General features: G+C 49.8%; 5 protein-coding genes across 5 annotated transcripts; 3 read left to right on the top strand and 2 right to left on the bottom strand.

The window, feature by feature from the left end:
• Positions 1-20: 20 nt before the first annotated feature.
• Positions 21-1,607, bottom strand: BGZ61DRAFT_371070 (uncharacterized protein; the record flags this gene model as incomplete). The annotated part of the gene is made up of 3 exons (XM_046242067.1): positions 21-860; positions 919-1,059; positions 1,125-1,607. The coding sequence occupies 3 exons, from the start codon at positions 1,605-1,607 to the stop codon at positions 21-23; spliced, it is 1,464 nt and encodes a 487-aa protein (XP_046095384.1).
• A 1,015-nt stretch (positions 1,608-2,622) lies between these two features.
• On the top strand, positions 2,623-4,269 carry BGZ61DRAFT_371208 (transferase; the record flags this gene model as incomplete). Its single annotated transcript, XM_046242078.1, has 4 exons — positions 2,623-2,825; positions 2,889-2,955; positions 3,042-3,115; positions 3,171-4,269. 4 exons carry the CDS (start codon positions 2,623-2,625, stop codon positions 4,267-4,269), a joined length of 1,443 nt encoding a protein of 480 aa, XP_046095383.1.
• Positions 4,270-6,992: 2,723 nt separating this feature from the next.
• BGZ61DRAFT_540521 (family 9 polysaccharide lyase) lies at positions 6,993-8,272 on the top strand (the record flags this gene model as incomplete). Its single annotated transcript, XM_046254921.1, has 3 exons — positions 6,993-7,288; positions 7,342-7,434; positions 7,489-8,272. The coding sequence occupies 3 exons, from the start codon at positions 6,993-6,995 to the stop codon at positions 8,270-8,272; spliced, it is 1,173 nt and encodes a 390-aa protein (XP_046095382.1).
• A 1,721-nt stretch (positions 8,273-9,993) lies between these two features.
• Positions 9,994-10,923, top strand: BGZ61DRAFT_371052 (uncharacterized protein; the record flags this gene model as incomplete). Its single annotated transcript, XM_046242063.1, has 1 exon — positions 9,994-10,923. The coding sequence occupies one exon, from the start codon at positions 9,994-9,996 to the stop codon at positions 10,921-10,923; it is 930 nt and encodes a 309-aa protein (XP_046095381.1).
• Positions 10,924-11,849: 926 nt separating this feature from the next.
• BGZ61DRAFT_486199 (uncharacterized protein) lies at positions 11,850-12,854 on the bottom strand (the record flags this gene model as incomplete). The annotated part of the gene is made up of 1 exon (XM_046249826.1): positions 11,850-12,854. One exon carries the CDS (start codon positions 12,852-12,854, stop codon positions 11,850-11,852), a length of 1,005 nt encoding a protein of 334 aa, XP_046095380.1.
• Positions 12,855-13,052: the final 198 nt, after the last annotated feature.

Genomic DNA, 13,052 nt, shown 5'->3' with positions numbered 1-13,052 from the left:
TAATAGATGTCCTAGAATCGTCACACACAATCAAATTGAAAGTTTTCTGCCCCTCCCAGCAGTGTCTGGCTTTCTGTGGCGGATACAAAGTGTGCCCCTGATTCACCACGTTCGGCAATTAGTCGAAGTTGTGTGCGCATCCACTCCCTTTGAATCTCTGGCACGGACGAGGCGCTGCACGCAACATGAAGCGGCCAAATGAGAGAAAAGCTTCCGATGCCTTTCACACCAGCCTTCTTAGCTGGGGTAGATCTGGTTGACCCGGGATGCTCCTGTTCCTGTTGCCTCCAAGTTCTTGTGACAGGAAGCTTCATTCTGGACAGGTCATTTCCCAATAGGAAAGGAACGCTTGCACATATTTCATCTACCAAGCTCCGACTACGTGCCTCCCCTTTCAACACATCGAAGTAGTCCGGGAGAGGCTCTGGGGAGACACGCAGCCACCAAGAGGCCGCACGGATGAGTAGCGACAGAATAATGAGACGCGACACACGATAGAAATTCCAGACTCGAGCGATGTAGAAATCCGGGTATCTATGAATCTCGTATGGAGAGAATTCTGGACGTGCGATGCGACTGACGTTCGTCGCGGTCGAATAGGGCCACGAATCCATGGCCTTGGTCGCCCAGTCTGAAAGCTGGCAGTCCAAGGTTTTAGCAGAGGACATGAATATCTCAATATCGCTCTTGCTAGTGTATCGGAGTTGGGTAAACAGGCCAATACCTATGTGTTGCAGTTTCGGCATCGCAGCCGAAATTGAAATAAGTTGGTCCTCCAGACTGTCATGCAAAAAAGTCGCCGCGTCCGGCTCAGTAAAGATTTTGTCAACTGGTCGGGGGATTTGCAAATGACTTATGACCTATCCAAAACATGGTTAGAATTGTGGTGTGCATATGAACACGAGGGAATCATCTTACGACGCTTTTCTTAATAAAGAAAAACATGCTGTGTGAGGCGGATGTGTGTAATTTGTTTTCGGTACGGAGCTTCAAAACTGCGGCAGCTCCATCGACATGAGCTCGCCATTCTGGTGGTTCACTGGAACTCCATACCATGGTCTTCAAAGGCCATCATTCTTAGCAAGCTCTTATGTATTTCAAGTCGGGCAGACGTGGTGACTAACCTCATAACCACACAGAAGAAGGATCGCATACAAAGCCTGATCGCTATTCACTTCTCTTGGGTCTTGAAGAGCATTCTTGAGTGCTTTGATGGCCTGGACGTATCGGTTTCTGGATAGCGGTGTCGCTTCCTGAACTAGCCTCGAAGAGGCAGCATAGGAAATTGCCTCTGTGGCCAAGCATAAGGCAGAACCAGGGCGGCTCTGTGAGTACAGATTTGGGAGGAGTGTGTGGAGGTAGCGAACGGGATCTTTGTCGGATAGATTTTCCAGTGTTGCATGATAAAAGTTGCATATTGCAAAATCTTCCATTGATGGGCGCATGGAATAAACCGGAATCCTAGAAATGCTCCCTGTGAATGAACGTTCCGGGATCCAAGTATCTGCTAATGCGATATTGGCCGCTGATGTACGATATGAGCCTTGGCTGGACGCGTCTCGCTGCCGAATCTTCTGCTGCGTTTTGGACGTCTCGTCGCAGAACATCAGACCTGATAGGTCTCGGTAGCCAGCACATGGTCTCTGCATCTTCAAGCATCGTGAACATTGGGGCTGCTTCTCGTCGCACTTTCAATTCGTTAGAAAGATCGGCTGAAGGCGTACTTTCTTGTTTACCTTTTTATGTACTCTCCTGGATAATTTTGAATGTGAATTAATGCTTACAAGGGTTGATTCCACCAATGAAGAGCCTACCTGCAGTTTTCGCATCCCCGACTCGGTTTGCCCCGATACACCATGATGAGTACTATTCGAGACGCGCTGGAAACAAGAGCCTGGTCTGGTCTGGCCTCGGCTAGATGGATGGGTTCGGGGATAACACGGTATCACAGGCAGCGGGAAAAGTCGAATAAACGCATATGATTGAGAGATTGATGAAAGAGCCTTGTTTCTGCATGGGAAATCGCGGTCAGAGTGGACGTGAGAGCGGAGCCCCTATTGCGGGCCTGCCCCCGCCAATCATATGCATCCCCCTTGCGAGAGGTGGTAAAAGAAAGAATACTGTCGACGAGGGCGGCAATTTCCAGGAAGGCGTCTGCTGAGGGTACAGCCCTGTTGGCTCTCTCCCGAGTCCTGACTACGCCTCATTGGAAGCGGACCGCGCGTACCGGAATCTCAGATGACCCGCAGAGGTTGGCAATATGTTAGCAATGATACCAAGAGTCTTAGCCCGAGGCATTCTCGTCCAGATAGGGTTAATTATACCCTAACCCGATTTGGCATGCTTTGAGCCAGCCAGTCAAGAGGAGGCCATCAACGCATGATGGTTAGATAACCCACTTTTTACACAGCATTTGGTTTAGATGCGATTTTGCACTTGAGCAGCGCGTTGTTACCGTCACCAACATGATTAATGTGGCTTCAGGGGCACCGTTGTTCAGTACCCGATTGCATTGCAGAGTAGAATTTATCAGATATTTAAACAGCTTTCATTCCCCCAGTTTTGGTTCTCCTTGTTCACTTCCACATTATTCAACCGTTTTCTCGTACCTTTCACAGAATCATGTCTCAGAACGACAGCACCAAGAGCCCGGTGGGCTTGGACTCCAAACAGAGCGCCAACTTCACTACACCTGGACAGCATGGGCTACCGGAGTCTCCAAGTGCACAAAAGCTAACGTCCTTGGACATGAGCATGCCGAGGCTGTACGGAGCTCGTTGGATCCTGTGCTTCCCCTTACAACCTGACACCGACACAGCCCAAGTGTATGTGACACTGCCGTCAAAAAGTCCGCGTCTATGACGAGAATCCGCTCACAAATACTCTAGCTACGAGAACTTGAAGCTTGGACTTGCACACACAATCAAGTCTGTTCCGTGGATTGGAGGAAACATTGTTAGTGCAGCCTCATCCACAGCCAGATTCCATCCCTTTCCCCCCCCTCTCGACCCTGTTGCTGACCGTTCCTTCTCTGGCCACAGGCACCCGAGGAGGGACAAGACCCTAAGGACAACCGAATCCAAATTGTGGACTCGTCAGACGGCGTCAGATTCCCGTGAGTGACGCATCGTTGCGAATCGCCGAGTTCCGCTAACACAGTCCCCTCACAGATATTGCGATCTCACCGGAACCCTCCCATCGTATGAAGAGTTGAAGAAGGACAATTTCCCACTTTCCAGACTCTCGACTGCGCAGCTCGGCCCTATCGGAGTCTTTGCCGAAGGACCTCAGCCCGTCATGGCAGCACAGGCGAACTTCATACAAAATGGGCTGCTGCTGGCAGTCGGGGTTCACCACTCAGCCTGTGATGCCTCTGCGCTCGACAACATTGTTGGCATCTGGTCGGCCAACACAGCAGCAGCGTCTGGATCCGGTTCCTTCACCACGTATGACGCTCAATCCAACGACCGCAGCCCTTTGATGAAGGGCATGTCAGGAGCCCAATTGGGCGACTTCCCTGAGTACATGCTCGTGCCCAGCGCCGGCTCGTCTATGCCGCAAATGCCTGCGACGTTTCAAATGCCACCACTTGTTACGCGTATCTTCCGCTTTTCTCCAGAGGCACTTGCTGGGCTCAAGGCTGCGGCGGCAGCATTTTCGACCCACGATGCTCTCTGTGCCTTTATTTGGCGCCACATGACATTGGCTCGAAGGAATCCTGGTGCTTCTACTTCTAGTACGGCCGGTAACAGTGGCGACGAAACCTCTGTTTTGGCCTTTGCCGTCAATATTCGCGGCCACACAAGCCCGCCCCTTCCACCGACCTATTTGGGCAACGCCTCAATGGCCTCAGTGACAAGCCGGTTCCCAACATCGACCCTCACGGCGGATGATGGTCTCTCCTTCGCAGCAGCTGCAGTCCGAAAGTCACTTGCCGCCTTCAGAAGTCCCAGTCGCGTGCCACTGACCATTGGGATTCTCAATTCCCGACCAGACCCTACCGACTTCAAGTTATCATACAATGCGTTTCTAGGCCCTGATATCGTCTCAACATCGTGGGCCGATCTTCGTGTATACCAAAATGACTGGGGCATATTGGGGGGCGTTGAATCCTTCAGGACGCCTGGTGAGGGTGCTGATGGTGTTATTGTGGTTTTCCCTCGCCTGAAAGACGGTGGTTTGGAGGTTACTGTGGCATTAGAACTTGGTGCGATGGAGAGATTGCTCCGGGATGAGCAGTTCAACAGCACTGCTCAGCTTTGGGCTTAGATATCTTTCATGGCCTCTAGGGTAACATCTCGGGCCAGGATCCACTTTACTTTTTCCATGATCATTTCATACTACCCTTTCTATTATCCTCGCAATTTTAGAGCCTAGTTTCAAATGTTTAGGACTGGATGAATGGTGCTTGTGCAGCGTTAGGCTGAGGCAAACGAGCGACCTTGGAGTATAGCAACGTCATGTATAGGCATGTAGATAGTAAGCTGGTGGACAAAATCCCTTTCTCTCCCCCAAAATATCACCACCGACGCATCTGATCAGCGATGGCATCCACTTGCTCTCTTTTGCAGCAGAGGGGCTCAAGTTCGATTCGAACCTCCCGTAAGTTGGGGGTTTACATAAATCTCATTCAATACCTTCAGCCACGACCCCTGAAGATGAAAGGGTTGGCCATATTCGCGATTCTTCCAGTCGGCATGGTGAATATTAATCATTTAAACTTCGAGGGTTAAACCTGCCTACCAACTCTATAAACTCCCCTTATTGAGATTCTACAGCCGAAAGAAATTTCTTAATCTGTTGACTCTGAGAGCTTGTTAGCCCAGTTGTTGATAAAAGGAGAAGAATAATAATAGAAGGGTTGATTGATACTGGGAGAGATATAGGGTAATGGCTGGACTATTATAGTAATACAGCCATACTGGATTGTTATCTCACACAGCTGTAGCACCACTTTCAGGAGAACCTGAAAAGGCGTGCCGAACATTTATTTATCTCTGTGTGTTCTAGTAGCCCAAAACGAGGAGAGTTGCTCTGAGAGATACAAGGATTGACAGAAAAGAAGGAAGTGACGTTTTCATAGCGAAAGTGGGTATAGGGACGACGAACTGGCGGTCAGCCTCGAACGTGCATCCAGTTGTTGGACTTGTCTACCGAGAAAGGTGCCTCGTGTATCTGCATCACCGGTAACTGATGTGTTAAGAGAAGATGTTTTGAGTCTGGTTGGCGGAATTAAATGATCGAGTTCGGTAGTGCAAGTTGAAATGAGATTGAGATAGATTGAGATGCTTGCACGATGGCTGTGGGTTGATGCGTTGGATTCCCTCTGGATTTGTTGAGGAAAGCCCCTTTTGAATGGAACACATTCGCCCTTTAGATAGCAACGGACTTCAATGCCGTGCCACGTCCAGCTCCATACCAGACAAATTAGACCCAACAGATAACAGAGTCTCCATGTTGGTGTGGGCCGGCCCACTCAGGGGTACACCATACATGGACAGCACATTTGTTGCATTTTCGTGCAGAACGTGGGTTAAACTGTCCCACAGATATCAATTGATGACATGTCTACAGTGTGCCTGTGCAACCAGTTAGAGACGGGCTAGGATTTTCTTTTGTAATAATGTTAAGGTGCTCTACTGGTCAATCTGAAGCTGCCCAATAAACCTGCCATTCGGTGCTGCACCCTATATGCGGAGGATATGGCTGGAAAAAATGGAACCAGAGTGTCAAAGCCGGTGTTGTCTATCCACTTAGTCAGTTGCTCTTCAATCCATGCCATGTCCCTGACTGTTCACACAAGTTCGCTGGTCTCCGTCTAGTGTGGTTAAGAATACAAGGATGTTGCCCCTGGACGCTTCCAGCCAAGGCAATATTTCGGCACCGCAACCGATCTACCTAGCTGTTTCATCGCACACGGCCACCCTTAAATCCCCCGTGGTTCGGTTGTTGACGTACTGGATAGACTGCCGTCAATCGGACAATTTTGATACGTTAGGAAATGGCGCTGCCGGGGAACACGAGTGGATGTACCACAAGGGCACCCACCTTCCAGCAGTCTTGCCTCGTTCTCGTTGTCGTTCTCGTTCTCATCGCCTGCGATGATAAGCTCAAACTACAGGGATGACGTATGATCGCAACGGGTATCGCGCAACAGGTTTCTAAATGGCGCGGAAATGTAAAATTTAAGGTTAATCCTGCGGGGCCTTGCGACCCCTGATGCTGATGATGCGGACTAGCTCACCCCTTAAATGAAGGCCTTACTAGACAAACTCGTACAGCAGGCCTCGGGGAAGCTCAGGTAGGCATATTTGGGAAAGGGGGCGGAATAATTGCTCACATAGAGAGAGACCTTGCTCGTGCTAAGAGAACTACGACGAGCGGAGTAGCGTGTCCGAGTTCCTTTCCGGGATCTCCGTTGCACGAAATTAAGGCGTACGCTAGGAAAATCCACCACTAACGGTGTCCAAGCATAGAAACACACGCCCGATTGGGAGGGAAATTATTCTCCCGCTTCCCCAAACAGGCCAGTTTCATGGTAACACTTGTGGTTGTTCAAAGGGTCGGTAGTCAATTGGGGCTGTGATAATGTACTGCGTATCAGTGTTGTTGAACGAGCAGAGTCATCGTCTTTACACTTTGAACTGCTGAATCTGTAGCGCATGTCTACAACGCCCAAGCCTGGATCTGCCAATAAGTGTCTCACTGAATACCGCTCTTCTTTCCCCCATGCTTTGGATTGCTCGGACAAGCTGGGTTGAAAGCCTCGGGCCTGTTATTGGCAGGAAAATCCGCAATACGACGGCAGGACGAACCGTGGAAATGTGGAGCTTCTCGTATTGCAGGACGGAGGGCGAGTCCATCTTATGGTGGCATTATTCCGGCCCTGCCAAGCAAACCACTATATAAGAAAGGCCAAGTCTCCTCAGAATTTCCCAAGTTTGTATTAGGAAGCCACTGCAGCACCCGCTCAGCTCCGGATGTACTCAAAAATGCCTTCCATCAAATCCACCGTTGCTCTCCTACTCGCCGCTGCTGGCGGCGCAGCCAGCCGCGAAATCTTTGTATCGCCCACTGGCAGCGGTTCTGGAACCCTCACTGCGCCTTTCGGATCCATCCAGTCGGCCGTCAATGCTGCAGCTGCTGGCGACACCATCTACTTGCGCGCCGGCACGTATGCGCCGTCGAAAAACATCCAGTTCTCGAAGAGTGGTACCAGGACGGCACCCATTACGGTGAAGCCCTACAATAAGGAAAAGGTCATCATCAACGGAGAGAACCTCCCCGGGTAAGGAAATATTGAGTTGAACCAACTTCAAACAATCGGTTGACTGTCTTTAGCACCCCCAAGGCCTTGGATGAAGCTCTCCCCAACGGAGAGCGAGGCATCTTCCACATCCAGAATGCCAACTACTGGGCCTTTTATGATCTGGAGTAAGCACAGGACTTCTTTGTGTCCCTTCTTTCGATGGCTAATCAAAGTATAAGGATGATCAATGGACCTTACGGCATCTACGCCCGTGATGCATCTCACAATTTCTACAAAGGTCTCTCGACCCACGATAACTATGAGACTGGTTTCCAGCTTGAAGGTGCCTCGTCCAATAACACCGTAGAGAACCTTGACTCGTATCGCAACCGCGATCCCCGCAAGAACGGAGAGAGTGCCGACGGCTTCGCTTGCAAATCGGGCAAGGGAACGGGCAACGTCCTGAGAAACGCGAGACTATACGAGAACGTCGATGACGGACTGGACCTTTTCATGTTCGAATCGCCTATCACTCTCGAGGAGGTTTACGCTTGGGGTAACGGAGTCAACCGATGGGGATTTTCTCCCTTCGAGGGCGACGGCAACGGTTTCAAGCTGGGCATCACCAACAACCCCCCCGCCAACCATATTGTGCGCAACTGCATCGCCTTCAGCAACCTGAAGAAGGGTTTCATCGACAACGGCAACCCTGGATCCCTCACCTTCACCCGTAACACGGCCTGGAAGAATGGCGACGTGGGTTTCAACATGCGCAGCTCTTCGTCGTCCATGAAGGGTAATATCGCCGTCTCCAACACCGGTAGCCAAGTCTCCCTCGTCAGCTCTGTGACGGCTTCGGGCAACTCGTGGAACTCTGGTTCCTGGAGCGACTCGTCTTTCAAGAGCACTGATGCCAGCAAGCTGAAGGGAGCACGTGGTTCTGACGGACGAGTCCAGGCAAGTGATTTCTTGATTCCTAGCTCTGGTCAGGCAATTGGAGCCACCACTCGGAGTAAAATCTGAGTTTGGGTTTGAGATAAATAGTTTGTCAGGGGTCTGAATTGTACAGTTCAGTCAGCGGCCAGTTTCGATGTATATATATCTAGGTAGCAAATACACCAGTGCTGGGAATAGCCAAAGTCATCTACTTAACTCTGACCATGTTCTATTTCAGAGCTACTAGCCTTATTTTGAGATGAGAAATCACTCCTCAATACCAACCATCCTGAGAGAGTCTTTCCATAGTCTTGCCTCCTTATCCAGGTCATGACCATGTGCCAAATGCCCCACACCTGTAGATCCCTCATCTTTAACCGCCAGCTGCAACTTGGCGCAATCAGCAAGATCTTTCCTGCCCCCGTTCTTGCACTCTTCCCCAATGGCGGCCTAGACTGTCGTGGCTGCGCCTTGCTTACCATTCTTCAGCGTATTCTCAATCGTCTTGACAAACGCCTCGTATTGCGCAGCATCAATATTATCCTGCAGCGCAGTCTCAATGATTCCTGGGTGATTTGTAGTTGCATAAAGGCCCTTGAATCTGTAGCGATGATTGGTATTATTTAGTATGGAGAAGTTGGTTGCCTTTGTGTGTTGTGTAGATGTTGGAGGTTATAGCCACTCTTCTTGAAATTGTAGTTGTTAACCCTATTCATACCAGTGCTTGTATTAAGATCCCAGAAGATATTTATAACTTGAAAAAACAAGGGGTAGAGTTAGAGCTGGTAAATCAAATATTCCTAAGGAGCTGGGGAAAAGAAAGAAACACAAGAGATATCAGATATTAAACTAGTTCTTAAACCTTTGAGAATCTCGGCCCCGGCTTTTTTGATGCTATTGACAGATGAGTTATCTTGAAACTAGCTTAATATAGCCCGACTTAAGAAGACCTTTGCCAAAAGTCAAGGAAAGCGGTGTTGTTTATGGGCGGATAGCTGACCGTAGCAGGTCATGTAAAGGACAGGCAGTCACGGGCACAAATAGAGGTGATTGCCTCTGGTATTCCAATCTTGAAACTAGCCCAAAAGGAGGAGGCCATCAGGAGGAGTCGTTCGTGAGTTGAGAGAAGCGTTGTTCTTGGGTGCCAGCTGTGTAAGTATGGAGAAAGACCGACGTAGAAGAGGAGAGTGACAGTGAAAAATGCCGAGAACTCCTGCGGTATAAGTGTTCCCGGTGTATAATACCTAATGCTCATCAGATGATAAGTCTAAGAAGGCTAGTTATGGCACTGTGTGGTCTCCCTCTAGTAATTTATTGAAAATGTACGTATTTGTGTATCTCGTGAACTCCCTGTTATTTGGAGAATGCTCCATGGGCTCTGCGATTAGGAATTCCTTGGCGTTGCTATTTCCTCCGGAGAAGACGACGATCCAACATACAGTTTTTATGTGGATAGATAAGAAGTCCAGGATCATTTCAGGGGTGCGTATAGTTAGTTCTCTGTAGCAGCGAGGGCGTGGTTCTAGGCTCCTAAAGGAGTGAGGGGGAGCTTACCGAGTACTTGCTTTGAAATCACCGCCCTAGCAACAAGCCACCACGCCAACACCGAATGAGAAAGGCTTGTAGAATGAGATTCAAAAAGATCCGAGTAAGGCCGGTCTTTGAGCCCACCTCAAACTCACTTAAAGGGCCCTGCACCACCCACGTTCTTCATTTTCGCATGATTCAACACAATTTATTACACTTTGAACATCACTCCATTTTCCCACAATATCCCGCGCATGCGGCAATCCAACAACAAGACAAAAATGAGTGGCATTCAATTCGATCCGGATCGGGACATTCCAGCGCTGTCTGGCAAGGTCATCCTTATAACAGGGGGCAACAGTGGACTCGGGAAAGAGTCCATCCTTCAGCTGGCCAAGCATGACCCAGCCAACATCTTCATGGGTGCTCGAAGTGAGACAAAAGCTGGAGAAGCTATTGAAGATATCAAGAAGATCGTTCCGAATGCAAAAGTCCAGTTCCTCCAGCTCGACCTTTCGTCGTTCGACTCGGTGCGGAACGCCGCCAACCAAGTTCTGGCGTCTTCTGAGCGTCTCGACGTCCTCATGAACAACGCCGGTATCATGGCCACTCCGGCTGCTGTCACGAAAGAGGGATACGAGATTCAGTTCGGTACGAATCACATGGGGCACGCCCTGCTCACAAAGTTGTTGCTGCCTCTTCTTGAGAGGACCGCCGCTCGTCCCGACGGTGACGTGCGAATCATCAACTTGAGCTCCAATGCTGCGGACAATCAGGCGCCCAAGGAGGGCCTTATTCTATCTGATGTCAAATCGCCAATGTTTGCTATGAGCACCTGGGCTCGCTATGGTCAATCCAAGATTGCCAATGTCTACTTCACCCAGCAGCTTGCAAAACGCTACCCCCAGATCAAATCTGTCGCCATCCACCCAGGCATTGTCAACACGAATCTGACGTCGGGGCCGAAACATTCCTTCAAGATCATGATCCCCATTCTCTTTGTCGTTAGCCGACTCTTCTTCACTCCTGTCAAATATGGAGTTTTGAACCAGCTTTGGGCTGCGACCGCCAAGAGCGAGGATGTGAAGCAAGGCGGCTTTTATTATCCGGTTGGGGTGGAATTCAACGGCAAGCCCATCTTGGCCAGTGAGAAGCTGTCGGATGCTTTGTGGGATTTCACGGAGAAGGAGATCAAGGCACACGGGTATTAGAGGGGATACTCGGGCATCGATGGGCGACTGTTGGAGAAATTGCAGTCTTGATTGTGTGCAAGAACGCCTGGTTTAATACCGCAGTATCGTATCTATTGTATTCATACTTCCTGCCCTCACTGGAATGGGAACCGTAAATCGCTTGTCTTTATCGAGTATGGTATTCCATAAGTTGCGAGAAATGCGACCCCCCGCTGTAATTCATGGATGTTGGCTTTGTCTTGATCGTCGCTTGGCTTTCATCGGATTGGCGTCGAAGGACCGGTGTCCGGCGTAATAAACTGACCGTCCTCTGCGGTGGTTCGATCTATATTTAAATCTCGGTCTTCGGCACTTGATGTCTTTTCGTGCCAGGTATATACTTCTACCGCTTCGAAGTTGGGGAGTGTCTTAATGGTGGGGTGTCACTAGGATTCTAGACTCACAGCTGCTTTGATCTACATCTAGCTACTTGCCCGCTGCTTACAAGCCGAACTTGCTCGAAAGAAGGCTAAAGAAGGCTTGCAGCCTCATATCCCTGTATACGGCGTACTCGCTAAGCTCCGTGCGCGTGGGTCTCACTAACGTAGGTGAGCGAACAGCTGATTCGTCTAACTTGCTAGTATGGACAGATGTATACCTGGTCACATCTCCCACTGTTTTTATATTGTGGCGCAAACTAAAAGAATCCTCGGGGTAGGTTTTTGGTAGCAACGTCACTATGATAGTGCGTGAACATTTCTTGTGCGTGAACAGTGTAACAATATATTACTATGTAAATGCAGTTACAATGGATCATTTTAAAAGCATTCGAACCTTCAATTTTCTTATCACAAATGCTGCATTTCGATGACTCCGGGCAATAATCAAATACCAATATCCAAAGGGTTCTACTAACATTGTGCCCCTTAGTCCTCTTTCTCCGCGACGGATCGAGCTAGCTTGGCTTATTCGTCATCCTGAATGTCTACAAGCTTCAAGAAGTCCTTCCAAAGTCTTTCCTCTTTCTCGGGGTCATAGGCGTGTGCGACATACCCGGGGTCCGACGGAACGGGATTCTTCTTCTCGCCAGGGACCCCTACGTCAGCGAGGTATTTCCCGCCCTTGTTCTCCCATTCCTTGGCAATGGCAGCCCATACAGTCGTAGCAGCACCCTGCTCGACACTTTTGATGGAGTTGGCGATGTCTGGGTTCTTTACAAATTCAGCAAACGCTTCGGGGGGCACGTGAACCGTGAGCCCAGTGCCGATGATTCCCGGATGGACAGAAGTCGCATGAAGTCCCTTCGATCCGTAGCGACGATCGATCTCGTTAGCCATGTAGATGTTGGCGGTCTTCGACTGCGCATATGCGCCCCAGGGGTGGTAACCTCCCTTCTCATAATTGTAGTTGTCCGACTCATTGATGCCACCCTGAGAGTGGGCATTGGAGGATACGTTAACGACTCTGGAATGAAAGCTGGGAGTCGAACTTGCGAGCAAGGCGGGCTTCAGAAGCTGGAAGAGGAGGAAATGAGAAAGGTGATTGGTGCCGAATTGCAACTCATGCTTGTCCTTCGTGAACTGCAAGTCTGGGATAGCCATGATCCCGGAATTGTTGACCAGGATGTTGACCTGGTCGTTTGACTTGCTAAGGATAGTCGATGCAGCAGCACGTACGCTATCAAAAGATGCGTTGTCCAGCTGAACTAGCTCAATCCGACCTTCCTCAAGGATCCCGACTAATGCGTCTTGAGCCTTTTTGAGGTCGCGAGCAGTCAGGTAGAGAGTCGCCCCGGTCGCAGCGAGGGCGCGGGCGGTCTCTATACCGATGCCGGAGGACGTCCCAGTGACCACGATCACTTTTCCCTTAAGCTTTCCCTCGAGTTCTTCGTCTTTGACAATCTGTAGGGCTGTCGGACGGGCATCACCTGGGCCCTGAGGCTTCGTGTGAGCTGCTGCGTAGCGAGACATGTTGGACTTTTCGATTTTGTTGAATGAAACCTGAATCGTGAGCGGTTGATGATTGTAAAAGCAAGATGGGATCCTGAAGAAGGTCTTTTAGTATCGGACTCCTGGCATTTAATACTCATGACTTCAGAGAGTCTCTGAGCTTCAGGCTTCCCCAATGCAGTCTAGCCCCAATCTACGCACACTTGGGGATCGAAACTA

This window comes from Ilyonectria robusta (assembly GCF_021365365.1).
Source record: "Ilyonectria robusta strain PMI_751 chromosome Unknown BGZ61scaffold_44, whole genome shotgun sequence".
Taxonomy (NCBI): Eukaryota; Fungi; Ascomycota; class Sordariomycetes; order Hypocreales; family Nectriaceae; genus Ilyonectria; species Ilyonectria robusta.
This window is presented reverse-complemented; position numbering and strand designations above follow the sequence as displayed.